The sequence below is a fragment of the Balaenoptera ricei genome, chromosome 14 (genome assembly GCF_028023285.1).
Source record: "Balaenoptera ricei isolate mBalRic1 chromosome 14, mBalRic1.hap2, whole genome shotgun sequence".
NCBI classification, from domain to species: domain Eukaryota; kingdom Metazoa; phylum Chordata; class Mammalia; order Artiodactyla; family Balaenopteridae; genus Balaenoptera; species Balaenoptera ricei.
This window is the reverse complement of record NC_082652.1, coordinates 18407955-18434784: the sequence shown is the minus strand read 5'-3', so window position 1 is coordinate 18434784 and position 26830 is coordinate 18407955. Positions and strand designations below refer to the sequence as shown.

The window sequence follows — 26830 nt, the reverse complement described above, 5'->3', positions numbered from 1 at the left end:
AAAGCCTTAAGGTGGCAAAAAGCTTGGCGTGTGCAAGCAGCCAGGGGGAACGGGGGAGGGAATGGGAGTGGAGCAAGTGAGAGGAAGAGGCAGAGGAGTGGAGGGATAGGAATTGAGCTCAGGGAGGTGAACAGGGGCTTGTTGGGTTAGGTAGAGGGTGGTATAGTTTGGATTTTATCCTAAGGGCAATGAGAAATCACCGGTGTCAGAAAAATAATTGCCAGACCTTATTCAATATTTTCAATTTAATCTTTCAGGGGGCAAATGGGAGAAGAGGCTGTTCCAAACCAAGGACACGACCCACATACAGTCAGGAAATGAGAGGTTGTGGGGGAGACAAGGCTATCATCACTTTTCACCCATGACCCAAACCCTGACATGTCCCATAAAGTCAGTTCACCCACTAATAGGAAGCCCAAGCCATCAACTTTGGCTTGTTCCCACCCCACCCAACCTCACCCCCTCAGGCATCCTAAGATACCATCTCCTTGAAGCCTCCCTCACCAGCCCTCCCAGCACTTTGACCCAGTGCCAGAACCCCACCTACATTTCAGACACTGCCATTAATTCCACAGAAAGATCACAACCCGCATGGGGACCTCCAGCCTCAGACAATGCCCTGATTTCTCAACTTGCTCCATCGCAGCCAAACCACCAGAGATTATGGCTGATATAAAAAATTCAAGTCTGGAAGAATTGTCTTGCCATGGAACGTGGGTTTGAGGTGCTGAGATAGGTTGAGGCTCTGGGTTAATGCGATGTCTTGAAAATTCTTCCATCCATCCAACAAATGTTTTAAGTGCCTGCTCTATGGATTCCCATAGCTTATGACAGGGGTTGGGCTGGTCCCAGGGGCCAGGCTGGAAGCATAAATAGATGCTGTGGGCTGAGGGTTACACAGTAAGGAGTGGAGGGGACTGTGGAGAACTGGGGATCACAAAGACCATCTAAAGGGCACCGTGGCCCAACTCATTCTCAGAGTTGCTAGCTTTTCAGATTTCTCAAGGGAAGTCAGAAACCTAGAGTTGAGGGCAAAAACTCTTGATTTTTAGATGTTGGCAACTAATTTTAAAAAACTTTTTTAACACTATGTGAGCAACACAAAACATTTTTTTTCTTCTTTCTTTTGACACGATCTCAAACTTACATAGAAGTTAGGTGTACAATTCAAATAGCTTTTTGTTCCTGAATCATTTGAGCCTAAGTTGCTGACACAATGCCCCATCACCCTAATACTTTAACGTGTATTTCCTCCAAACAAGGATGCTCTCCTACAGAATCGCAATACATCCATCAATGCAGAAAATTAACACTGATACATTTTTTTAAAATTTATTTATTTATTTTTGGCTGTGTTGGGTCTTTGTTTCTGTGCGAGGACTTTCTCTAGTTGTGGCAAGCAGGGGCCACTCTTCATCGCGGTGCGCGGGCCTCTCACTATCGCGGCCTCTCTTGCTGCGGAGCACAGGTTCCAGACGCATAGGCTCACTAGTTGTGGCTCACGGGCCTAGTTGCTCCGTGGCATGTGGGATCTTCCCAGACCAGGGCTCGAACCCGTGTCCCCTGCATTAGCAGGCAGATTCTCAACCACTGCACCACCAGGGAAGCCCCCGGGAAGCCCCCAACACTGATACATTTTTAATGTATCTAATACTCAGAGCTCATCAACTTTTGCCATTTGTCCAAAGGATGTCCTTTGTGGCAAAAGGGTCCAGTTCAGGATCTCATGTTGCATGTAATGGTCCTGTCTCTTGAGTCCCCTTCAGTCTGGAACATTCCCCAGTCTTTGTTTGGCTCTCGTGACCTGGACTCTTTTGAAGAGGCAGGGCAGTTGCTTTGGGGAATGTCCCTCAGTTTACGTTTGTCTGATGTTTCCTCTCAATTAGGTTCAGACCATGCATCATAGATTAGATGCAAGTTGTGGATTCTGTATATCATGAAATATCACAGAAGTGATGCTGTGTCCTTATTGCATCATAACAGATGATAGGTGACTTCAATTTTTCCAATTATGGATGATGTTAATTGTGATCACTTGAATAAGATGGTGTCTTCCAGGCTTCTCACTCTGAATTTCTTCTTTTCCCCTTTGAAATTAATAAATATTTCATAGGGAGGTACTCTGAGACTAGGTAAATAGTCCATCTCTCATCAAACTTTCCATTTATTTATTTCCATCAGTACAGACTCTCAATTCCATGGGTTACAATCCATTACTGTTATTATTTATTTGGGTGCCCAGTGTATCCTAGATTTGGTCCATGATAGCCCCTTTAATCTGGCTTCTGTGTCCTTTTGACATGTCTCCATCATTCTTTAAACACTTCCTTACTGTTTGACACAAGATATTCCAGGCTCATCTTGTGCTTTCTCTGCCCTAGCTCTGAAATCAGCCATTTCTCCGTAGAACCCAGGTTCCTTTTAGTAGAGAATGGTATTTAGAAACCAAGATCTAGATGTGCTTATGGTTTGGGGGGTTTCACTGCCCCTAGATTCTATCAGTGGACTGAGTTATACACACACACATTTATATCTATATTTATTTCTATAGTCTTTTATCGATATTTAAAACCATGAGTTCTCCCTAATAGATCCAGTTCCAGCCTAACTCCAAAGGGTTAATTCTAGTCTTTCCATACTGGTAACCCACTGCTCGGACAGTGAGAAACCTAGTATTCTTATTGTTTTCAGTGTGTTCACTTATTTGACCAACTCCCCATATGTAACAATTTCTTATTGTTGATGCTGCCCTCCCCCCAACAAGGATACCCTCTACACCCCACTCAAGTTCTGACACCACATACCAAGCTGCCTTTCCATGAGGGTGACCTTCTTACTCATGCAAGCTCTGGCCTCCTGTGCTGGGCCACCCTCTCCCCATGCAGACACACTTCTTATCCCTTTTGGGCTATGACACCCCTCTGTGGACCAGCATGTACCCTCTCCCCCTCCCCCCATTGCTGATGTTTACCTTGCTGGGACCCACCTAATGGATCAAATTGTTAAAGAATAGAAGGGACGGGAAGGGAAGGGAAGGAAAGGGAAGGGGAGGGGAGGGGAGGGGAGGGGAGGGGAGGAAAAGGGGAGGAACCACATAGACCTTTAGCCAGCTGGCTTTAGCTATAAGCCATCAATCCCTGCCTGTAGCTTACTGTAATGGGGCAGACTTCACACACTCAATACATATGGGTTGAGTGTTTACTCTGAACCAAAGAGGACAGAGGTTGTAATCAACAACAAATAAAGTGTCCTGGGGGAAATACTGCCAGACACAGAGGAGCCACCTCATCTTTTTGAATTGTTGGGCCATCACACTTGCTCCATTGGCTGCACACCTGCTCTCAAATCGATTTGTGGGACCAGCTTGGCCAGTGGAGTTAATCCTAGTGCTTGGCATTGACTCAGTGGGCGTGAGGTGTTCATGCTACAAAGTTGCATCATTTTCCTGATCCCGCTCCACCCCGTGTCAATAGCTTCTTCCCAAACTGAATCATCAAATCCAGGTTACTCAGACTGTTGGGATGGATAAAGTAGACCATGTTCATGGTCTTTCGGACATTTCATCCTATAAATCAGCCTCCCCACGTGCACCTGGTCATAATAATAATAACAGGTAACATTTATTGAGCACTTACTATGTTTCAAGCCCCACACCTCCACTTTATAGCTATTTGGGCGTGGACAAGTCATTTTCTGTATGAGTTTCCTGTGGCTGCTGTAACAAATGATCACAAACCTTGTGGTTTAAAACAACCGAAATTTATACTCCCACAGTCTGGAGGCTGAAACCTGTATCACTGGAGCAAAATCAAGGTGTCAGCATCACTGCACCCCCTAGGAGGGCTCTAGAGGAGAATCTGTCTCTGGCCTCTTCCAGCTTCTGGTGCCTCCAGGTCCCCTGGGCTTGTGGCTGCATCACTCCAGTCTCTGCCTCTGTCTTCACATGGCCTTCTCCTCTGTGTGAAGTCTCTCTCTGTCTCTCTCTCTTTTTTTCCTTTTCTTTCTTTTTTTTTCTTTTGGCCGCGCCACAAGGCTTGCGGGATCTTAGTTCCCTGACCAGGGATTGAACCCATGCCCCCTGCAGTGGAAGTGTGGAGTCTTAACCACTGGACCGCCAGGGAAGTCCCCCACCTCTCTCTTATGTCACCTGTGATGGCATTTAGGGCCCACTCAGATAATCCAGGATGATCTCTCCATCTCAAGGTCCTTAATCACATCTGCAAAGACCCCTCTTCCAAATCAGGTCACAGAGGGCCTCCAGGGATTAGCGCCTGATCTCTTTGAGGGCCATTACTGAGCCTACCACACTTCCCCTCTCTGAGCCTCAGTTATCCCACCTGTAAAACGAGGAGAGTAATAATGGTAACTGCCTCTCAGGGCTGATGTGGGGTTTAACGGGTTAATGTAAATCAGGCAGTTGGTGACTTGGCAGGCAGGCAGCCCTCGATGAATGGCGTGGTTATTACGAATTGATTTCTTGAGTTATTTCTACCCAGGACTGGCAATTGTGGGGGTAATTGATTCCAGTGATGTCACCTCCCCAACTGCCAGGTTTTCAGCAGGATTAAATGTGCCAAATTGGCTTTGTTGAGCCAACTCCCCTGGGTGTGAAGAGCTGCCATGCCAACCCGCCTTGCTGTTTCGCGGGGCCCGTCTGCCGCTTCTCCCTAATTAACGCAGAGGCGACACACACCAGCAGGCCCACTCCCTGCCATCCCAGGAAAACAGCACCGCATACTACAGCTAAATATTTGAACTTTTTTTTCAGTTGCTGCATGAACATAGTATTTTGGGCATGTAAACAGCACAGAGTAAAGGGAGAAATGCCACCTCATCTTCTACCTATAGGGGCAGCCTCAGGGGAAAAAATGCTATAAGGAAACCCAACCATGTCACTGACCGAAGACAGTGTCACAACAAAGTACCATTGCTATTAGTAGCTCTACCACTTCCAGCTGTGTGACCTTGGGCAAAGAACATAATCTCTCTGAGCCTCGGTTTCCACATCTGTAAAATGGGTATCCTAATAGTCCCTCCTTCAAAGTACTGAGAATATTCAAGGAGACGGCACCTAAGAATTTAAGGATCCACCTGGGACACAGGTTGGCACTCGGCATATGTCACATGGGGATGCTGAAGGTGAGGATGCTGATGGTTCTAGAAATGCCCTCCCCAGCTCTCAGTAATTCTGGGTGGAAGTAGAGTGAAAGCACCCAGGCCCACCTCTCAGGGTACCCTGACTCTTGTTGACTGGTTTCCAGACTCTACTTCCCTTTGTGAGCCTCAGTTTCCCCATGTGTTGAGTGAATGGGTCCAGCATGATGATTTCAAAAGCCCCCTCTGCAGGGGGGGAGGGATAAATTGGAAGATTGGGACTGACATATACACACTGCTATATATAAAATAGATAACTATAAGAAACTGCTGTATAGCACAGGGAACTCTACTCAGTACTCTGTAATGGCCTATATGGGAATAGAATCTAAAAAAGAGTGGATATATCTATATGTATAACTGATTCACTTTGCTGTACACCTGAAACTAACACAACATTGTAAATCAACTATACTCCAATAAAAATTTTTTAAAAATAAAATAAATAAGCTAAGCTGAGGCCATAAAAAAAAAAGTCCCTTCTACCTTCTAATTCCGCTAGTGGCTCTCGGGATGTGTCCCTCACTCCTACTGCCCCCTGGCAGCTGGCTTTGTTGCAGGACCCAGCCCAGTAACTTTACTGTCCCAGTGAGTGTGGAGTGGAGGCACACCTCGGTGGACAGGACGAGTGGCAAAGCTTTTCTCGGGGACAAAGGCTCCTGAAACTCAATAGAGGAGTCTGGGAACGTCCCAGGTGCCTGCTCAACAGAGGTCGCACTGAATTTTTAGGAACCAGTCCTGTACACTGTCCAGGTTCTGCGGCAAACCTCTCCAGCAGAGGTGTGGCCCTCTAGCCCACGTCCCCACTCCCCCACCGACTATGAGGACATAGTGCCCCACTTGCCATAGTTTCATTCACCCACTCTCTAGGTATTTATTAAGCACCCACTGTGTACCAAGCAGTAGAGCAGAGGCTGGGACACACAGCAGGAACCAGGCAGCCAGGTTCCTGGCTTTCATGAAGTTCACGGTCTAGTGTGGGCAGGATGTTAATTTTTTAAATTATTTCTTTAACACTGCAGTGAACACTATGGAGGAAAAATCCAGTGTGTTCTGAGGCCAGGCGACCTGACCCAGTCAGAGGGGCTGGGGGAGGGTTTCTCAGAGGAAGGGGCATTTACACCAAGACCTGAAGGATGAGGAAGAGTTAGAAGGGGAAACAGCCTTCTAGGCAGAGGGAACAGCACAGCAGAAACATTGGCCGTGAGACTTAAAGAAAATGCTAGTGTGGTTGGTGGAATTGGCCAGGGCCCAGACCGTGCCAGGTCCAGTGGCTTGTTCACGGTGTGGCTTCACGTGGAAGGACATGGGGAGCCGAGGAAGGCTCAAGGTTAAGCAGAGAAGGGAGCTGCCCCGACACCATCCACCAGTCACCTTGAACTTAGGAACTTAGGAAGTGGAGGCTCTCTGCCATCCAGGCATGGCCAGTGGGTGCCCATGTTCGGGAAAGGCATGGAAAACACAGGACTGGCTTGAGGCCCCATCTCGGTGGACTGTGCCCAGATCTGACAGCCCAGCAGGATGGAACCGGCACGGGCTCTGGGGTGGTGAGATCTGACTTACACCATACAGGCCAACCACGCTAAGCCTCAGTTTCCCCATCTGAAAAGTGGAGTTGCGATAACCCATAGTTCCTAGAGACACTGAGGACAAGGGGGAGTCACACAGGACAGTAGATGTTCAGTAAGTGCTAAGCAGGTGCTGGCCAAGTCTTCTCTTCTTTGCAGCTTCTGTTTCCACCTCCACATGCTGAGGCCACCAGCTGCTCTCACTAGAGACACTGGCTCTGCCACTTACCTCATTTGGGCATGACCTCTCCATCTCTGGGCCTCAGCCCCCTGTATAAACGGAGGAATTTGGATGGGGTGAGCTCCACCACACTGGCCCAGGTGGTTTTCCAGCTGTGGCGACATCAGATCCAGCAGGGGGAACTTGTCACAGAGATGTGTTTGGGGGCCTCACCCCCCAGAGGGAGCTAGGGAAGAACCTCTGACATCCCTTCCCCAGCTGTTGTCATGGCCCAAGAATTACACTTTGATTCTAAAAGCGAGGGTCTCATACACCACCTGTTTTCTAGAAAGTGTGCCATTTGCACGTGGTGAGGCCTGTCTTCAGAAGTTCAGCCGTGGGAAAGGAAACCAGCCCGAGCGCTGAAAGATCAGAGTTAGAACAGCCACGCTAAATCCATGCCCCTGCCGTACCGCCGGGAACAGCATTCTTCTGGAATTCTCTTGTGTATGTGGGCCACAGCTGACTGCCAACCTGCCTGGGGAAAGGAGTGTTTGAATAGTTATTTTGTTTTCTTGTGGTTTCTCTTGCCAATAATACATGGAAATATCCATACCCACAGTGTGATGTGTGCTGCCGAATGATGAGGATGATGATTTATATTTCCATGACCTGATTTTTTTACATTAAAAAGTTGAAACAGAAAAAAAAATCACACTTTGAGATGGTTGTACAATATTATGAATATACTTAATGCCACTGAATTGTACACTTAAAAATGGTTAAAATGTTGATTTTTATGTGTATTTTACCCCCAAAAATGTCATGTATTAAAACAAAAAGAATTGTACTTTGAGCAATGCTGCTCTAGAAAAGTCTGTGTATGGGAGTACTTCCTGCTGACTGAAAAATTATTTAAGCAACAAGACTCTTTATTTTACCTTCTAAAAAGGAATCCCATTGTATGTATAGATCACGTTTTCTGTATCCATTAACAACTCTGTACCGTACACGTAAAGATTTTTTAAGAGGGTAGATCTCAGGTTGTATGCTGTTTTACCATAAAAAATAGTGAAAAGAAAAATCTTAAAAGAAAAAAAAAGGAATCCCAAGCTATGGGGTGGGGGCCCACTTGGCGGGTTAATTCCGTATTTGACATCACCATCAAGGACCAGATTCTTCTGTTCCTGCCCTGCGAAGGTCATGGTCAGCTGTGTCAGGGGCTTCCTCCCGGAGAGGAGGGCCGCAGCAGTACCACAGGTCTCCCACAGACCCAGCAAAACCACCACCCCTTACCCCCAGGCGACGTGCCCTTAAATGTCATTGGGCAGGACTGGGCCCCAAGCCCACCGCCAGCCCAGGCAAGGGCATGGCTCCAACATAGCTGACTTAGACGAATCAGGATTTACTCCCGAGCCACATGCAGAGAGGAGTAGACACCCCACCCCAATCAGTGTGCAGCTCAAGCAGGGAAACTGGGAGAATGGCTACGTGTTTATCAACTGGTGGTGAGCAAATTAGTACAGGCAGATCTCGCTCTACCGCGCTTCACAGATACTGTGTTCTTTACAAATTGAAGGTTTGTGGCAACCCTGCATCAAGCGAGTCTGTCACGTTTCAGCTAATAGGGAGCTGCTCCCGTGTCTTCATGCCACCTCCCCAATCCTGTTTTCTCCTCCCATGCCAGGACACCCAAAGGCAAGTCCAAGAACAGCCCCAAGGAATGGTGCGCTGGCCCAGGGCCCAGTGCATGCAGCGTCCACCTCGATAGTTGCCTGCCAAGGCTTTCCCTCCTAGTCCACTGTGGGCCGTAGTCATCAAACTGTCACTAAATATTTAATAATGCTGAACTTTTTATATGGCCCAGCTGGCCCACATCTGGTGGCCTCTTCTAAGAGCTACATCTGCAAGTCACAAGCTGCTGGAAAAGCAGACTGAAAAGAGATTTACAAGCTCTGGAGTTTGGGTGTAAATCCTGGCTCTTGTCGTCCTTGCCGTGTGACCTCAAGAGAGTTGCTTGAGATCTCAGAGTCTCAGTTTCCTCATCTGCAAAATGCAGGCAGGAACCTCACATGTTGGAGGGAAGCTTAAACAAGAAACTACATCTAAAAGCATCTGACACATGGTGGGTATTCAAACAATGTTAGTCCCTTTATGTCTTTCTTTTTGTTGTCTTTCAATACCATCTTTCCCTTTTTCTTTTGGAGAAAAAGAAGGGACTCAAGTTGGGGGGAATCTACTCATTCATTCTCGACGAATATTTATTAAGTGCCTACATTGTGCCAGGCACTGGAGCCACAGCAGGGAAGGTAATGATCCCTACCCTCTCGGTGCTTCAGAGAGTGTTCAGGCCCTGGAATCAGACAGAGCTGGGTTCAAGTCCTGGCTCTACCACCTACAAGCTGTGGTTCCTTGGGCAAGTGCCATCCCAGAAGAAGAGGCCCAGAGGCTATGGCCTGGGGCCTCAAGCTTCCAGGACCAGGCCAGTCAAGCCCTAGGCCCTTGATCCCAGTAGTGGAGCTTGTTTGGTCCTTTGAGGCCATTATACAGATGAGGCAACTGAGGCCCAGGGAGTGGAAGGCCCTTGCCCAAGAGGCACAAAATCAGGACCTGAAGGCAAGCCTCCCACAATACAATTCACATGTTTCTAAAGTTCCTACCACACTCAAGGAGGCCCATCAACAAGTATTTATTTATTGGGCTCTTTTGTTGTGTGGGCAGCTCTGGCTGGGTTGATCAGAGTGGGTGGCTGCTTCCCTTCTCCACTGGGGACACAGCATGGAAGAGTGGCCGTGACCTTGGCCAAAGGGGTTGGGACCAATCGGAGGCTAACCCTGGGGAATCTCATGCACGAGGCAGGGCAGATGCTGAGTAAACATGTGTCAAGTAAAGGGGGATGTGAGAGACAGTGCTCACCTGAGATGCACCAGGTGCTCTGCTGCTGGGCCCTCTCCATTTAAACCTTCATTTCCTCTCACAAGGGCAACCCTAGAAAGCAGCCCTGATGGTATTCTTTTTAAACGCTAAACTGAAGCACAGTAAAATTTTCAAGACTTACTGATTTGAATCAGGCAGCACCAAAGAAAAGGTGGTCAGGAGCGCTCTACTGGCAGAATCTAGGAGAGAGGTTTTTAGAAAGAAGATGTGAAAGCAAGGAAATCATTTGATTGGCTATCGCTTAAGGGGTTGCCTTGTTTGGGAATGCCTAGCTGGCTGTTGGTGATTGGTTAAGTTTCATTTTCTCGGATTCGAGTGCATTGGCTCTGGCCTCAGTTTAGGTTGGCTTGCATAGGCTACGGAGGCATCAGAGCCTCCCCAGTCTCACGGCCTCCTTTTTCAATTACTTTAACATTCTCATTTCACAGACGAGGACACTGAGGCACAGAGTGATGAAGTGACCTGTCCAAGACCACATGACTAGCATGGTGGAGGTTGCAACAGAGGCCACACTGTTCAACTGGACATTATGCTGCATCCGGGAAAACAGAATGGAATAAAGGGAGGAAGGAATGAAGGAGAGAGTAAATGAAGACAAGAATGGGAATATGAAAAGAGCATGAATCAAAGAGCGGATGTTTTTATTTTTTTAACGGAATAGTTGATACATAAGATAATACACGTAACACATGCGAGTTATAAAACACACTAAGAGAATGAACAGACTTGAACCCACCACTATCCTAAGACAATAGAGAGTTACCAATAACTCGTCCCGACTGACGCCAGCGGTTCTGCGAGCTGGCTGCACGTCGAAAGCACCTGGGGGGCTTAGACAACCACTGATACCCTCAGGGAGCTTGATGGGATTTGTCTGGAGTTTGGTTTGGACATCTGGATTTTTAAGAGCTCCCGAGATGATTCTCATGTGCAGCCAGGTTTGAGAACCACTGGCTTATAATCACCTCCCCTATCATATCCCTCTGATTTCCCCCCATCCTCACCTTCATCCTGAATTTGGTGTAGTGAATGGATTCTTTTCCTCTTTCCTTGCCTGTTTCCAGGACTAGCGACGTTTGCGATTGAGCTCCCGCCCACCACGCGGGGGCACCAGAGAAAAACACAGCCTTCTTTTTCCTCTCTGCGCGTCTAGTAATCGCGCTGCAGGAGGCTTGGCCCTCGCGGCGCTCCGTCGCCGACCCGTTGCCCCGGCAACGAGCGGGGAAACGGCCAGCGTAGGTGTAGCTCTATCCGGGAGGGTCGCCGTGGGCCGGGCTGGGCTTGGTTGGGGCATGCTGCAGCTCGGGCTGGGACAGCCTTCGAAAATTCCGGGGCGCAGAGAAACGTAAGTCGGGGGTTTGGGCTCGGCCGGGGGCCGGCTTTGGGGCCGGAACCCTCAGAGCCCCGCTGCAGTCGGCCCCGCTCTGGCGGGAAGCGCGCCCGCCGTGGCGGGACGCGATCGCAGAGCGCCCGGGGGTTCGGCTTCCCGTTCTCACTCTGCTCCGCGCGCGCTCTGGGTCCGACACTTTCCTCTAACCGCGTTTGTTACAGAGGGATGCGACTTTTTCAGGGAGCAGCCCAGCTTGTTGGTGGCAGATCCGGGACCGGAATCTTAAGTTTTCTGACTCCTGGTGCAAAGATTTATCCGCGGGCGGCTCACAGGGCAAGGAAAAAAGTTTGGCAAGCCTGCCACAGTCTGAAGACAGATCATAAACTGGCAGCCTCAGGCTAAACTCGGCCCATACACGCAGATCGTTTTCCTTCGGGATCGGAGGACTCTGAGTTTGCTTATTCAACAGAAGCTCCTTAAGCATTGTCACAGCCAAGCACTGTGTAGACCCTGCACATGGGGCAGCTTTTGGACCAGGGGAAAAGGTGTCCGGAGTGAGACTGGTTCTGCTTTCAAGTCTCCAGGCTGTGTCCCCAGATTGCTCCTTGACCCATGCAAATTGATTCCTCTCTCTGGGTGGTGGTTTCTCCATCCGTAAGATGAGGGATCTCCCTCCATGCTAATCCAGAACACTTCCAGATGTGACACCTGGATTGGGCCACTCTCTGCGGGTTGCCGAAGCCAGGGCATGTTGGTCCCAACAGGCAGCCTCTTGCAGTCTACAGAGCCCGGGCCCTCATCTCAGACTAACATGAATTAGGATCCCAGCTCTTTTATAAATTTCCTCCACTTCCTGGTTTTGTGATCTTGAGCAAGTCATTTTACCTCTTTGAACTTAAGTTGTCTCACCTGCCAAAAAATGGGGCGATAGTAACAATGAAAAAGATCGTATATGTCAAGGGCTTGGCACACACACGAATTCCTTAAATTATTATCTATGTTACCTTAGGCAGAGCATAGAAGTCCCCAGTGTGCTTGTCCAGCATTGCCAGGACTGGTTCTCCGTCTCTGTCTGCAGTGCCCTTCATGATGTCTGGCTCACAGCCCGGTGCAGTCCACGCTTATTTAAGTAGATGATTTGCAGCCCTGATGACAAGTCATTTTTAAAATGCTGGTGCCTGGGGGCCTACACTAAGACTTTTTTAACTGGTCTGGAGTGGGACCCAGGCTCTACCAGGCGATTCCAGCGTTCAGCCAAGGGGTGAGGATCACGCATTAAAGGGATGAGGGGTTGCAGCAGGCTCATTTTCTTACCACTGCTGTTCTCCTCAGATGGCACTCCCCACGCTGCCCTCCTCCTGGTGCAGCCGGAGGCTCCCGGATCAGCAGGCTGCACGACAGCGACGCCGGGAGCAGGAGGCCCAGCTTCGGCAGCAGTGGGATCAGAACAGCCGCTACTTCAAGGTGTCTGACGTCTGCAGCTCCAAACAGGCAGAATGGAGCTCCAAGGCCTCCTACCAGAGGAGGTAATTGTGTGGTGACCGCCATCGGTTAGGGTTGAGGGCCACTTGCTGTCAGGAGATGTGACCTTAAGGACCTGGGGGAGTGTGGCTGGACAGCATGGATTACCTGCACAGTGATGTCTTTCCAACTGGAAATTGAAAAAAAGATCATCAGTGAAGTAACACATTCGCACTGAAAAAGATAAAATGATGAGAAATGTGTGTAGAATGTGGAAGTCTCCTTTGTAACCCCATACCCCCAGGAGAGAACCACAGTGAACTGTCTGGTGCATATCCTCCCATACTCTCCTCCATTTGTGTTTGTGTGTAAATATATATACACACATACACCCGTTTTCTGTAGAAATACATGTAAAAACACTGAAGTTAAAAGCATAGGTTTTGGAGTCAGACAGACCTAGATAGAAACCCTGACTGTGTCACTTGCTGTATGAATGAGCTCAGTTTCCTCATCAGTGAAGTGGGGCTAAAACAGAACCTACTTTATAGGATTTATGTGATGATTAATATAAAACCGTCCAGGTATGTAGTACCTGGTACATGGTAACTGCTCAAATAATATTAGCTGGTACTGTTAGCACGTGCATATATAAGCCCATTATACATTTTCTTCTTGCAAAAACAAGATTCTATTATGCGTAGTGGTTCTGTCACCTCTGTTCACTTTGGCTGGAAGAAACCTTCCCGGGTCACCACATTCTGTCTGCCTCAGCCTCTGTCACCCACACAACCAGCCACGTGTTCCCTGTGCGGCTGTAGCACATCTGGTTGATGGTGGCTCCTTCTTACCCAGCATGCACGCCTACCAGCGGGAGAAGATGAAGGAGGAGGGGAGGAAGCGTCTGGAGGCCCGACGGCAGAGACTCAGGCAGCTTCTGGCGGAGGAGCAGGACCTGCTGGCCAGAGAACTGGAGGAGCTGAGGCTGAGCATGAACTCGAGGGAAAGAAGAATCCGGGAGCAGCACGGGAATCTGAAGTCAGCCCGAGAGGAGCAAAGGAAACTGGTAAGTAGCTTTTTAGGAGGCTGCAGAGCGGGAGTCCCCAGCCTGTCAGTGATGCCACGTGGGGTCCCCTCGGGGGCTCTGACCTGTTGAGACGGCAGTTCACTCCAGAGCCAGTCGGGTAAAGTGCTTACTCTGAGTTGTTCTTTATGTGTGTTTTCCATGAGTCATCTCTATTCTCTTTGGCCCCTTAATCATTACATCTGAGTCCTTTTTCTTTATTCTAGTTCTCTGGTCCCACAAAGGGCTGGGACTGGTATATTTTATCTTCTAAAGTAGTCGTGTGCAATGGTGAGCCCCAAACTCTGTTTTTAAGCCTGTTGTATATTTTGAAACAGATCTTTAGTATCTAGGACCCATCTGTAGCATCAGATTTTGGCCCCCTTTTGTCACCATTATAAGAGTCATTTGTCAGCACTGTGTGCTTCCAATCAGGTGTCTGGCTCCCAGCGCCGTGGGTGTGAGGCATGTGGGAGGTCTGAAGGGCAGGCACGGTGCCGGCGTGCCAGTGGAGGAGCTCTTAGCCTGGGCTGACTTCTATTGTGGGTTATCCAAAATGTGGACAGATTGGAAAAGTGACATCAGGCTTCCCTCTTTGTGTTTTCTTGACAGATAGCTGAACAGCTTTTGTATGAACACTGGAAAAAGAACAACCCCAAACTTCGAGAGGTGAAAACCAAGGAAATCCTTCTGTTGATGTGTCTAAGTAGATGAAGTCGAGTTTCCCATCTTGTTTTTAAGCTTGCATCTTGTGCTGGGGTGAAACAGAGATCACTCCAGCCACCTTGAAAAGGAGCCCCACACAGAAGATCTGGTTCATTCGGTTAACAGCTACAAGTGGCTGTGAGGTTGGGACGTCTGATAGGGAGGCGGGACCCCAAGGGCAGAGGCTGGGTAGGCAGAAGGGGCCACCTTGGACGGCCTCATACGGCCTTCCCCTGGAAGTGCTGGGGAAGCGCCTGCGTGATTTTAAGCAGAGGTGCAACAGGGTCCCAGCTGCATTTTGGGGAGCTGCAGCTTTGGCAGCAATGTCAAGGTGGGCAGGAAGGGGTGATGTCAATTGAGGGGTTGCTGCCGCAGCCCAGGCAAGTAATGGTGAAGGTCAGAACTGGGGTGGTAGGAGAAAGAGGGACAAATCCACAGGCTTCGGGGCAAGGAGAGAGCGGGGCGTCTTGGCTGGGGTGACATCATTCAGCAGAGATTGGGCTAGAGGGAGGGAATCCCATGAAGGATATAATTAATTAATTTCAGTTTATAGTTTGTGTATACACTTGGTGGTGTTAATTTATGTACTCATAACTTCATGTAGAAATTGCCAGTCACAAGTAATAGAGCATCTGGCTGCTCTGGGGCGTTGTGCGCTTAGCTCTAAACCTGGGAGGACTCCTCTCCCCGGCCATTTGTAGATTTCAGTGGCTCCTCCAAAGTCATGTACTCAGATGTTCATTCAGAACATTCAAGCTAGTTGCAAATGTTTACATGTGTGAGTTGAGGAAGAAATTAAAAACTTTTATAAACAATTTCCCAAACAAAAGCTTTTGGACAGTGGTACAATTCATTTTCTGATCCAAAAGATTGTTTAAACCCAAATCTCTTATTAATTACCCCAAATTTGTTGCATCTACGGATACAGGTGGTGCCTGTTTTTACAGCTGCTCTTTTGCAGAGGGGGTACCGGGGAGCCAGGCCAAAGGTTGCGTCTGTTCCTCATCCAGCTTCTGCCCTGTGGCCTGGCAGGCTTTAGACCTACCAGGGTGGCCTTTGAGGTTAGATTTCCATTTCAGTGTCTGCTGACCTGTTCCCGCTCAGCCCCAAGGGTAGTGGAAGAAAAGTTTGTTACTTTGTTCCAATTCTTGACATGGTTTAGAATTGACTGGTCCTTTGGTTTTCTAATTGACTTGCAATCAGACTGTATATGTTGGGGTCACCATGCACTTCCTTATAAGACACCTGGCCACATTCCAGGCCATGACACTGTACTTGGCAGTGAATATGTGTCCAATGAATCAGTGAGGAAGTTTATTCTCTCTGCCTTCTCGTCCTCAGATTGAATTGGAACTTCACAAGAAACATGTGATAAACTCTTGGGAAACACAGAAAGAGGAAAAAAAACAGGTGTGGTATGTGTTGGGAGACTGTCTCCATGTCTTTGAATTTGTTTCTTGTTTTCAATGTTAATGACTCCAATACAGGAATAGACTTCTTCTTGGTTTACTTAACACGTGTTAAAACTGAATGTTTGTTGCTCTTATGCAGACAAGAATCCTATGTGATCACTCCCAGGGGCAGAATAAGACAAGGCGTCCAGGGCTGGTTGATGGTAGATGCAACATGCATCCTTAAAGGTTGTTTCTGTTGCAGCACCCTCTTTTGATGTAATTTACGTCATAAACTCTCGACCTTGGTTTATAGCAGCAACTCTGGGGATAAAAGTCCACACTTCTGTGGACCCACTGCTTCACCTCTGGGTTCATTTTGGAAAGTGTTTTGTTGACTTGTGGAAGGGAAGGAACCCCGGTGTTCTTGAGCCCCTCCTCTGTACCAGGCACTGTGCTGAGAGCCTCCCCAGCTTCGTCTCTGAGGGCAGCACCCCTCCCATGGTTCCCACAGTGAGAATTGAGCCCAGGAAGATGCACCTTTGCCTGGGCCACACAGCTGATAAGTGCGTGGCCTCCTCGGGTATAGACGTGTTGGAATGAGGAATGGGCCCTGAGGCCTGCTGACCGGTGGTGGGGAGCTGGGTCTTTGCCAGCTCCATGCTATAGATACTCACCCCCGGGTCCCTTTGGCTCCATGCAGCAAGAAGCCGCTGAAGAGGAAAAGGAAAAACGGTATGAAAATGAATATGAAACAGCCCGACGGGAAGCGCTGGAACGGATGAAAGCAGAAGAGGAGAGGAGGCAACTGGAGGGTAAACTGCAGGCAGACGCGCTGCGCCAGCAGATGGAGGAGCTGAAGGTGAAGGAGATGGAGGTGAGGGCGAGCCCCGGCCGCCAGGGCCTCCTCGCTCGCAGCTCCTTGTTGTTAGGAAACGGGCGTTTAAAAAGCTGCACTAAACAGAGATCATATCCGGGGGGTGATTCTAAGAAGGGAAACAACGCTGGGTTCTCCTTCTGACACGTGTTCCCATCTGTGGTTCTTTCTGTGCCCAGATTCTAGAATGTTAGCCATCAGGAGATAACACCTGTCCTCTCAAACGTGTGTAGAGAGGCCTGCTGTCTGAGAGCCTCCTGAGAACTTGGATTTCAAGTGCTCTTAGTAGACTTGACTTAGTCTGACGATCTGGCATGCAGCTCTCGCGGGAGACTAGCAGTTTGGGGGTCTCAAGGCACAAACCATGAGGATCTTTGGTCCAGGAAGCTGTTTTGAGAATACTGTGCACAGTTGCTCTGAGGGGCTGGATCTTCTCATTCAGGCGAGGGGAGCACTCCCCCCTTCCCCAGGCCAGAATGATTCAAGAACTAGATCCGTTGTGCCCACTACGTATTCTAAGTGCCGAGCACTGGGCTGGCTGCTAGGGATACAGCTGGGAGCTGTGTCAGGTCAGGGAGACAGATGTTTAGTTACAGTAAGCTTGGACAGTGCAGGGCCCTGTGGGAGCACGAGGCAGGGGTTCATCCTTGTTGGCAGGGTTGGGAAGGCCCAGCAAGATGAATGAGTGAGCTGGGCCAAGGGGCTCAGAGCCCCGGAGGTGGGAGGGGATCCTGGCACCAGGTGGCCAGGCCACCCTTGTTGCGTCGTGTCTGCTGAGGGATGAAGGAAGCTCTGATTCTCATGCACTTACCTGGGTTTACCGTCTTGTACCCATAGGCCACCAAACTAAAGAAGGAGCAGGAGTATCTGCTGAAGCAGCGCTGGGAGCTGGAGAAGCTGGAGGAAGAGAGGAAGCAGATGGCAGCCTTGTGGCAGAAGGCGGAGCTGGGGTGCGTGTGAGAAGGACCCCCAACCCCTCGCCTGCCTTCCCCAAGCGGGCGAGCCTCTCACTTTCTCAGACGTGCACTGGTAACCCTGAAACCGAACGGGATACAATCTGCAGAAAGCAGCTGTCTAACCTCTGCTTAATTCTTTAGGAAACACTGAAGGCAACCCATATTTTCTCATTTCTAGACGCTTTTTGAGACATCAGTATAACGTGCAGCTCAGTAGACGTACACAGCAGATCCAAGAGGAACTGGTAAATCTGAAGGGACAGCCTGGCGTTTCCTTCACTTTTTTTGAAAAGCATGTTTTCCGTTGCTTAGTAATGGGTGTGTTCTCATAAGAGAACACCAAGTGAGATCGCCCCCTTGACCAGCAGCCCCCGCAATCCCTGCCCCTCCCAGAGGTGTCTGTTTGGGTGTACATCTTTCTAGATACGCAGTTGACCCCTGAACCACGTGGGGGTTAGGGGTGCTGACCCCCACGGAGTTGAAAACCCGCGTACTGCTCTCTCTGCCTCAAAAACAAAGGAATTGATAAATGACCCACTGAAGGGCAGGAAGCTAAAAGTTTGGTTAGAATCAGGACTCAAACCCTAGTTCATTTCAGTCTACGTACTGTACTCTCTCGTCAAACACTTTCCCCACACTTAGTTAATTTAAAAATCTGTAAAATAAAAATACAAGTAGTATATTTATTGAAAAAAATCTGTGTGTAAGTGGACTCACACAGTTCAAACCCATGTTGGTCAGGAATCAACTGTATTTACATACACACACATACAGGGAAGTGGTGAGTTTGGGGGGTTTTCAGTTTCATTTTTAAATGTACTTGAAGTGGCATTGCACAGCACAGTACCTAAGAGTACACCTCAGGCTTCCAGACCAGTGTTCTTAGACTGAGCTTGTTCTCTTTGACTAGCTGTCGGTATTCCTGGCGAGTATGTTGATGGGCTCCCTCACTGAGACCAGACGGGCGAGTTGCTCTCCCACCCCAGTCGGCTTTCCTCTTATGGAACAGCTGCAGTGAGCACTTTGTGCATAAATCTCTGTGCATTTGTGTCTCTGTAGCTTATATCCTCTGGCAAATTGTGTTCTAAAAAGCTGTGCTACCAGATGTGTCCGAGGGCAGAGACGTGCATGTGGTGGCAGAGGGTCTCTCCCTGTGGGCAGAGAAAAGCTCCTGGGCCTCTGGCGTCTAAAGCATCCCTAAGTGATCACACCCTGCCCGCTCTGGAAACAGCCCACGTCTTCCCAGAACGCCTGCTTTCAGTGCCGAGGGGCTGGCGGAGCTGAGGCTGTTGCTACTGCAGGGCTGGGCACCGCGCCCACTGCGCCTCCTCGTCCTTCCTCTAGGAGGCAGACAGGCGCATCCTGCAGGCGCTGCTGGAGGAGGAGGACGAGAACCAGCGCGCGCACCTGGCCCGGAGGGAGCAGGCCCAGGCCGACGTGGCCTGGATGAAGCGGGTCATCGAGGAGCAGCTGCAACTGGAGAGGGCGCGGGAGGCGGAGCTGCAGATGCTGTTGAGGTGAGAGGTGGCTTCCTGGCCTCTACTCGTGCCTCGATTCCCGCAGGTCAGCAGGTCGCCGTGAGGGTTGTCTGCTGTTGATGAAACTCCCATCCTTGTTCCTCTGTCCATCATTCGTGAGGAGCACATTTTTGCTAATGGACCTGGCTTGTGGGGTGTTTCCCTCGGGTTATTTAAGGTGGAAGCCGTTAGGGTTTAGAGTAAGGATCTGTTCATCTGAGATCTCAGAAACTTGAAATTGTTATAAATTATGGAGACGTTGAATGCTTCTTAGGTCTATATGAATGGGTCTGGATCCTAAAACTTAATCTGGTAGGTGGAAGTAATGGAATAACAGGTAACACTTACTGAGCACTTACCGTGTGCCAGACGCTGTGCTAAGTGCTTTACGGTCCTCCTCCTGTTTAATCCTGACATCCAGCCCAGTGCTGGGGTCACAGAGTACTTGGGTCACGGGGAGTCGAGGCAGTCGCTCACTTGCCCCAGGCCACAGGGCGAGCTAGAGTGACCGCAGGAACGTGGTGACAGCTCAGGCACCGGCGTGCCCCTCCTCTTCTGCAGCCCCGATGGTTCCATTCACTTCAGTGTTTAAATGTCCTGGGTGCATGTCTTCACCAGTGCTTTTTGTAAGGAGATGGAGTGTTAAAAAAGGGAACTTAAAGTACTTACGATAGTAATACTTTCTGTGAAGTTGTCCTTCCCTGTAATCTGCTGAAAGTTTATTTGGAGGTCGGCCGCACAGAAGGTGTGTGCTACCTGGTGCCTTGGAGCCCTGTTGGTTCTTTGGTTCTCTTCTACCACCGGTGGTGGTAAGGATCCAGCTGTCATCCTCTCTGTGTCTCCCTAGGGAGGAGGCTAAGGAAATGTGGGAAAAGAGAGAGGCAGAGTGGGCCCGCGAGAGGAGTGCTCGAGACCGGCTGATGAGCGAGGTAATCCGGGAACGGGCGCAGGTGGCTGGGCGGGTGTCGGGGGTTGGTGACCACGTGCTGACCCTGCCAAATGTTCTGGGAACGGAGTCCCCTCTGGGCATTTTCAGTGGACTTTCAATATCATTATAAAAGTAATATACGCTTACTAGGAAAAAATTCAGTACAGAAAAGTAAAAAGAAAAAAAACAGTCACCATCTACATCATCTACACAGCCACTGTTTATTTCCTTCTACGCTTCTGTTTCTATGGGTAGTGTTTTTTCTACATATTATACTGAGCTATTTGATTTTGATCATTTTATTATACTATTATATCTTCTTTGTAAATGTCATTTTGATGGCTGTGTAATATATCTTGTGGGTGTACAGTAGTTTGTTTTTCCATTTCCTTTTGTGGATCCATTTTTTTTTCTGATTTTGAGCTGTTATATGTTACTGCAGTGAACATCTTGGTGCAGAAGCCTTTTCCACATTTAGGATTTTTTTCTTGGGGTGCAAAACCAGAATTAGACTAAAGAACATAACTGTTTTATTTATCATATATAAGTAGTGCATTATAAGACACACCCCAATTCAAAGGAAGTCTTTTGGGGGAAAAAAAGTCTTTATTATCCATGTATTGGAAGTTATCTTAAAGTGGTTTAAAATGGAAATTATATTCTGTGCATGCCAGCATGCTACATTTTAGAACCCATGGGAAATCCGGTCTCAACTGGTGCTTTTTCACTTTTGTGAATACCAGATATTCTCCAGCATCTTTTTATTTTTTTTCCCCCATTTAAAATGTTCCTCCTCATTGTGGTCACTTTACATGTCCCCCCCAGAGAGCATGACTGTTGGGTATGGCAGGTGGCTTCCTGCTGTTCCTCGTTCCCAAGTCCTGACCATCATCTGGACATAATCCTGCTCTGGCCAAGAATCAAACACAGCAGGTTTCTGCTGCTTTGAGCAGTAAATTTAAATCCACAAGGTTGGTGGGATGACCCAGACCTCTGCTTCTGGCCATCTACGTGGCTTGTGGTTTCTTACTTTTTCTAGAACTCACTGATAGGGAGTGAGAGTCACCTTGTTGCTGTGTGTCTGTGCCCTGGGGACGGAGCTCCATCCCTGCCTGCTTTGATCTCTTTGGTGCTCGGCTGTCTCCATACGCACAGTCCACGTGCGCTCTGTGTGCGATGGGGACGTGTGGGAAACGTGGCCGACTGTTTGGACTGATCCCGTAGTCTGGGCTTGCCTTCGTTTGGTCTGTTTGGGCCTGAGGCTGAGGATTAGGCTGGGTCTCCGTGTAGCTGCAGCTGCAGACTGTCCACGGCTGATAGAACAGGCATCTGTTAAAGTCTAACCAAAATCTTCCCTCTTCCTTTCCGCTGAGGATAGGTTCTGACAGGGAGACGACAACAAATACAGGAAAAGATTGAACAAAACCGACGGGAGCAAGAGGAATCCCTGAGGCACAGAGAGCAACTTATTCGAGATCTTGAGGAGGCAAGAGAGTCCGCTCATCGTGAGAAAGAGGAGAGTGAAGAACTGAAATCGGCCAGGAAGCAGGAGCTGGAAGCCCAGGTGGGGCTGAGCCCTGGGATGAGCGCGCGGGCGGCAGGCCCTGCTGAGGTTCCTGCGCCATCGTGGCACAGGGTTCAGGGACCGTTGACTTATTTCCACAGCCTGGCCTGGACCTTGTCCAGGAAGCCCATGTTTGGGAGCTCGGAGCATCCCTTTTCATTTCCCGCTGGAACCCTGACCCTCCTGGTTGTAGCTCCAGCCCCGCTCCGGGTCCTCCGTCTCCTGTGGGAACAAGGCTGCTGTTACCGTCCCTCGCCTCTTTCCTGTCTGCATCTGCAAGCACCTGGCTCACTGGCCACAAGTCTCTTTTTATTCAATTCAGTACCTAATAGTTAACACAAAAGGATCTTCCCAACACGTGGCTACGTGCAGAGCTTTTTACAAGGTGCATTTTACCACACACATAGCCTCTCCAGTACCATGGTACCATTCAGTACCATGAATGTCCTTCCCACGAGGGCACTGCCACCACTAGTGCTGAGCGCTGATGCTCCAGCGGGGGGACCTGAGCCTGTCCCTCTGGATCAGAGGCAGGGTTCTGCCCTGTGGCCCGTCCCGGGTGACTTTGCTCTCGGTGCCCAGGTTGCAGAGCGCCAGCTGCAGGCGTGGGAAGCGGACCAGCAGGAGGAGGAGGAGGAAGAAGAGGCGAGGCAGGCAGAGCAGCTCACAGACGCCCTGCTGCGGCAGGAGGCGAAGATGATGGCCGAGCAGGGCTACCGGCCCAAGGTAGGGAGCCGCAGGGGACGGCGCTACTGCTGTGCTGTCAGCCTGGCCCTGCTCTCCCAGGCTCGCTCACAGCCCAGGGCGCAGGGCTGCTTCCCAGCAGCTCAGGTTCTTCCTTGCTCCTCCTCTTGTGTGTTTCTTCCTTTCTCGACTGGTAGGGAACCTTGACACAGCGTCTGTTTCGGTCCTTCATTGGGCCTCAAACAGCCCTTGTGGCGACTTTGCTCTGGCTCCTGCCGCTGCAGCCCAAGGACTGAGGTCCTGACTGCTAAGCTGCATGCCTGGCCACCCTGTTCGGGATAGAGAACAATCCAAGAAGAGCTTTGGCGTGGCTGGTGAGAGGTGAAGGCGCAGTGGTGCTGGGTCCTAACTGTCCACACAGCAGAGCCCAGCTGACCGGGGTGACCAGAGGCTTGTTTCCCTTCCTCTCCTGCCCTCGGCAACCTGCGGTTGCCCCCTCCCTGTCATCTGATCCTCTCCTTCCTTCTTTCCCTGCCTCACGAACTACTTGAGTGACCCCCGATGCGGGGCATTGGGGGATCACAGAGAAGCAGAGGCCGTCACCCCTGCTTCAAGGGAGCTGATGACTAAAGCACCCAGGAACTGACTGAGGGCTCAGCAGGCGTGTCGCCTTTGTCCCTCCTTTAGCAGGGCCACTCTGGCGCTCTAACAGAGAGGCCGGCTCCTCTGTGGTCAGAAACTCTGGGAAGCTGATGAAACAGAGCAGGTACGACACCTGCTGCAGAACGTCAGTGTCTTAACTGGCCGGGGACCTCAAGGCGCAGGGAACAGCATTTTCTAAACTTACTCCATCATGGATCAGTGAGCGTCTCAGATCAAGGTCTCAAAGAGCCACGTGAAATGTTACTTAGGGCTGGTACTTAAAAAAAAAAGAGGGCCTCATTTAGGGCCTAGGGTCAAAGACTTTTCAGCTGTAAATGAAAATAGCCATTTATACTGTGCTTGTAGCTCTTTCTTAAAATGAGATTAATTTCCAGTGCTCCAGAGACTGCAGACCTAATCAGTCTTATCTTTTCTTTCTCTTCTCAGCCTTATGGACATCCCAGAATTGCTTGGAACTGACTCTGTTGGTACTGTAAACACAGAGAGCAAGGTTGGTGAGGCCTCTGACGTGCCGCCGCCAGACCGTTTTACGTGTTCTGTTCCAGCGTTCGGGTCACTGTAAAATAGTTAAGCGAGCCTGTTCAGTTCCACAATTAAACAGAGAGAGGGTCTGGCCAGACTTTAAGCTGTGATGGATTTGCAGCATGCAGCAGGAGGCCCTTTCCTGCCTTTCTTATCCTAGAAAGGGGCTTCATAGTTAACACGTTGTCAGTGCTGTCACAGTCTTGTAATATGTTGATAAATAATGTAGATTCTAAATCAGTGCTAGGAGTTACACACTGTGTTCCACGACAGGATACATGGTTTCCTGTTGTCTCACCCCTAATTGTCAACCTCCAGTGAGGACTCCAGCTAGAGATAGAGAAGTTTTTCAGTTTTTAAAATTGCCATTTAAATTTAACTATTCTACTGAAAACAAATTTGTGGGTCTTGGTACAGTTTATTAATTTCAGGATTTATTAATTTAGTTGTCCCAAAATGATCACGTCTTGTTTTATGGAAGAAAAGAACTATGAACCCTGAGACAGTCTGATGTCGTCCATGGATGCTTTCTAAAATGGTGGTGATAAATGAGTCTTTCCTCCTTGAAGAAGCATTTTGGTAGAATTTCCATAGAGCATTGCTTGGGGGCAGGGGGCGATGATCGCAACGTGTATGTAACTGAGCCTCAAAAGGGGACCTCAGAAGGTCACCTGGTTGGCTAACCTTTTGGCATGACACCTTGGACCTCTAGTGTCTTGGGAAGGGCTCAGCTATATGCAGGCTTCTGGGATTTATGTGCCCAGAGGAAGGGGCACTGAACCTGAAAAAACAAAATCAGACTCAACCACAGATCGGCCAAAAGTCTGTCTTCCCACTGTTCTATCAATGTGACATAGTCCTAGATTTATCTTTATAAATAGCTGTTAAGTTCCTTGCAGCAATAATCGTATTTTTATGACTTGTATTTTTTTCATGTTCCTCCTCTGAGGTTTCAGTTTTCATTATATTGTGTTCAAGATTCCATATCTCAGTAAATTACAGCTAATTACAGGGCTGGGTTCCAGGTTATTAAAACAGAGTTTATTAAAAAATCCCGAGTCTAAGGGCTGCATTGCCTTTCACTTCCATTGTGCTGTAAAAACAAATTGAGCTGCGAACTGCATCCTTAACCTGTTTTTCATTTTCTTGTCTTACATTTCTTTGGCTATGATCCCCTGAGCGCCACTTTCATTATGTGTGCTCATATTTACTTCCCTTCTTTCAGATGTTCATTAATTGTGAAATAAAGTTCTGGTTCGAGAGCATTGCTTCCAAGCTTTGTCATTGTTGCTTTTATTAATTGCTGCAAAGTGGGTTGTAAAGAATGATAGGTTTTTACTGATTTAGTCCACATCTCTTACAGGTTTGAATATTTTCTATGGTCACGTTTTCTAGGTTATATTCATTTTTCTTGTGAAAGTGGTATTGTCTCTCATTTCCATTGGAGCCTCTTCTAAGTAGACTACAGGGAATTATTAGCAGTCATACATTGTCCAAGCTCCAGGACAGAATCGATGTGGACAGAATTTTTTTTTTCCGCCACGCCACGCGGCTTGTGGGATCTTAGTTCCCCGACCAGGGATTGAGCCCGGGCCCTCAGCAGTGAAAGCGCAGAATCCTAACCACTGGACCACCAGGGAATTCCCCCAGATTATCTGTTTTTTGTTTTTTTGGCCACGCTGCATGGCTTGCAGGTTTACTGAATATTTTTTATTTCTTTGAGTTTTTTGTTTTTGAAGCCTGGCAGGAATCTTATTAGCATTAAAAATTACATTATACTGGTTCTACACCCTAATATATTTAAATGTTTCCTCTCTAAACTGGGCCTCAATCTTTGTTTCCAGATTTAGAGATTCCACTGTTTCTGGCATAGCACATACTCTTCTTAGCTCTTATCTATTGATTGTGTTGTAGCTATATATATACACATATATTGGTTTTATTGTTTTAAGCACCTTTTTCTACTTACTGTAAAATTAATGATTTATAGATCATTCTATAGCAGATTCTTCTACAAGGTTCAATTCCTTTAGAACAGATGGTGTTGAAGCCATTACTAACATGTTCTGTGTGTAAACGATTCTCACTCTTTTTGCTCCCTCAGCACATATCCTGTTTAGGGTGGATGCTCTGCGAGGCCTGGGGAAGTTAAAAAGCTGAACAAGAACAGACACAGGAATCAAACAAGTGCATGGATAAGCAGGAGTCACTGGCGGGCACAGAGCCAGTTGTAACTCGTGGGACTGAAGGAACCATGTGTGCCACAGATATATTCAGTATATCCATATTTCCTTATGAATATAATGAATATTTTTTCACAATCTGGGTTTTTAGGTAGTTTTCAGTCTTCATAAAATATAAAGCATCATTATAATGCCTTCAAAAGCATTAACGTTAGCAGTGCCTGCTGACCTTGCCGAACTTCAGCCGTGAAGCCACATGGAATTTTATTTTAGGGAGTTTGACATTGTCATGTCTTCATTTTAGAGGGTTATTTACTTTCTGACTTAATGTTATGATCACTCAGAAGTTCTAAAAGGTAGAAAAAATAATCTACCTCAAAGGATATAGGCATGTGATTTTTTTAAGTTAATTTTTTATTGACTTTATACATAAGTATTTCATTTTTGGGGTGCTAATATAAATGGTATTAATGATGGTATTATTATTTATTCATTCTCATTTGGCTTCTAATTTTTTTCTTTTAAAAATGGTGTTTCGGGCTCCCCTGGTGGCGCAGTGGTTGAGAATCTGCCTGCCCATGCAGGGGACACAGGTTCGAGCCCTGGTCTGGGAAGATCCCACATGCCGCGGAGCAACTGGGCCCGTGAGCCACAACTACTGAGCCTGCGCGTCTGGAGCCTGTGCTCCGCAACAAGAGAGGCCGCGATAGCGAGAGGCCAGCGCACTGCGATGAAGAGTGGCCCCCGCTCGCCGCAACTAGAGAAAGCCCTCGCACAGAAACGAAGACCCAACACAGCCAAAAAAATTAATTAATTAATTAATTAATTTTTTAAAAATGGTGTTTCTTGGACTTCCCTGGCAGTCCAGTGGTTAAGACTCCGTGCTTCCAATGCAGGGGGCACGGGTTCACTCCCTGGTCGGGGAACTAAGATCCCACATGCCATGTGGCGAGGCCAAAAAGTAAATAAATAAATAAAAATAAAAATAGTGTTTCTATAAACATCTTGACACATAACTTCTGTTGCACACATTCAAGATGATCTCTGGCTAGATAGCTAGAAGAACTATTTCAGCCTTACAGTGATGATGATGGGAAAGCCTTGTTTTATGTTGTGACACTGTCCTTGTAGTGCTTTGGCACTCTTTTTCTCATTTTGGTTATTAGC

General features: G+C 48.4%; 1 protein-coding gene across 5 annotated transcripts; it reads left to right on the top strand.

Annotated features, from left to right (window-relative positions):
* The first annotated feature begins 11024 nt into the window (after positions 1–11024).
* TCHP (trichoplein keratin filament binding) lies at positions 11025–26616 on the top strand. Of its 5 annotated transcripts, none has more exons than XM_059894402.1 (14): positions 11025–11164; positions 12482–12675; positions 13466–13676; positions 14286–14342; positions 15720–15788; positions 16473–16646; positions 17484–17596; positions 17781–17847; positions 18947–19119; positions 19967–20048; positions 21426–21611; positions 22194–22337; positions 23385–23448; positions 26248–26616. In XM_059894402.1, exons 2-13 carry the CDS (start codon positions 12482–12484, stop codon positions 23415–23417), a joined length of 1503 nt encoding a protein of 500 aa, XP_059750385.1. In that variant the 5' UTR covers positions 11025–11164; the 3' UTR covers positions 23418–23448; positions 26248–26616. The 5 variants fall into 5 exon arrangements, with proteins under 5 accessions (XP_059750385.1, XP_059750383.1, XP_059750384.1 ...); XM_059894400.1 differs by having other exon boundaries at positions 26221–26616; XM_059894401.1 differs by lacking the exon at positions 26248–26616 and adding an exon at positions 25585–25987.
* Positions 26617–26830: the final 214 nt, after the last annotated feature.

Coding starts and splice junctions, on each gene's coding strand:
- TCHP (XM_059894402.1), top strand. CDS start 12,482: ATGGCACTCCCCACGCTGCCCTCCTCCTGGTGCAGCCGGAGGCTCCCG. Junction 12,676..13,465: donor AAGGCCTCCTACCAGAGGAG/GTAATTGTGTGG, acceptor CTTCTTACCCAG/CATGCACGCCTACCAGCGGG. Junction 20,049..21,425: donor GAGACCGGCTGATGAGCGAG/GTAATCCGGGAA, acceptor CGCTGAGGATAG/GTTCTGACAGGGAGACGACA.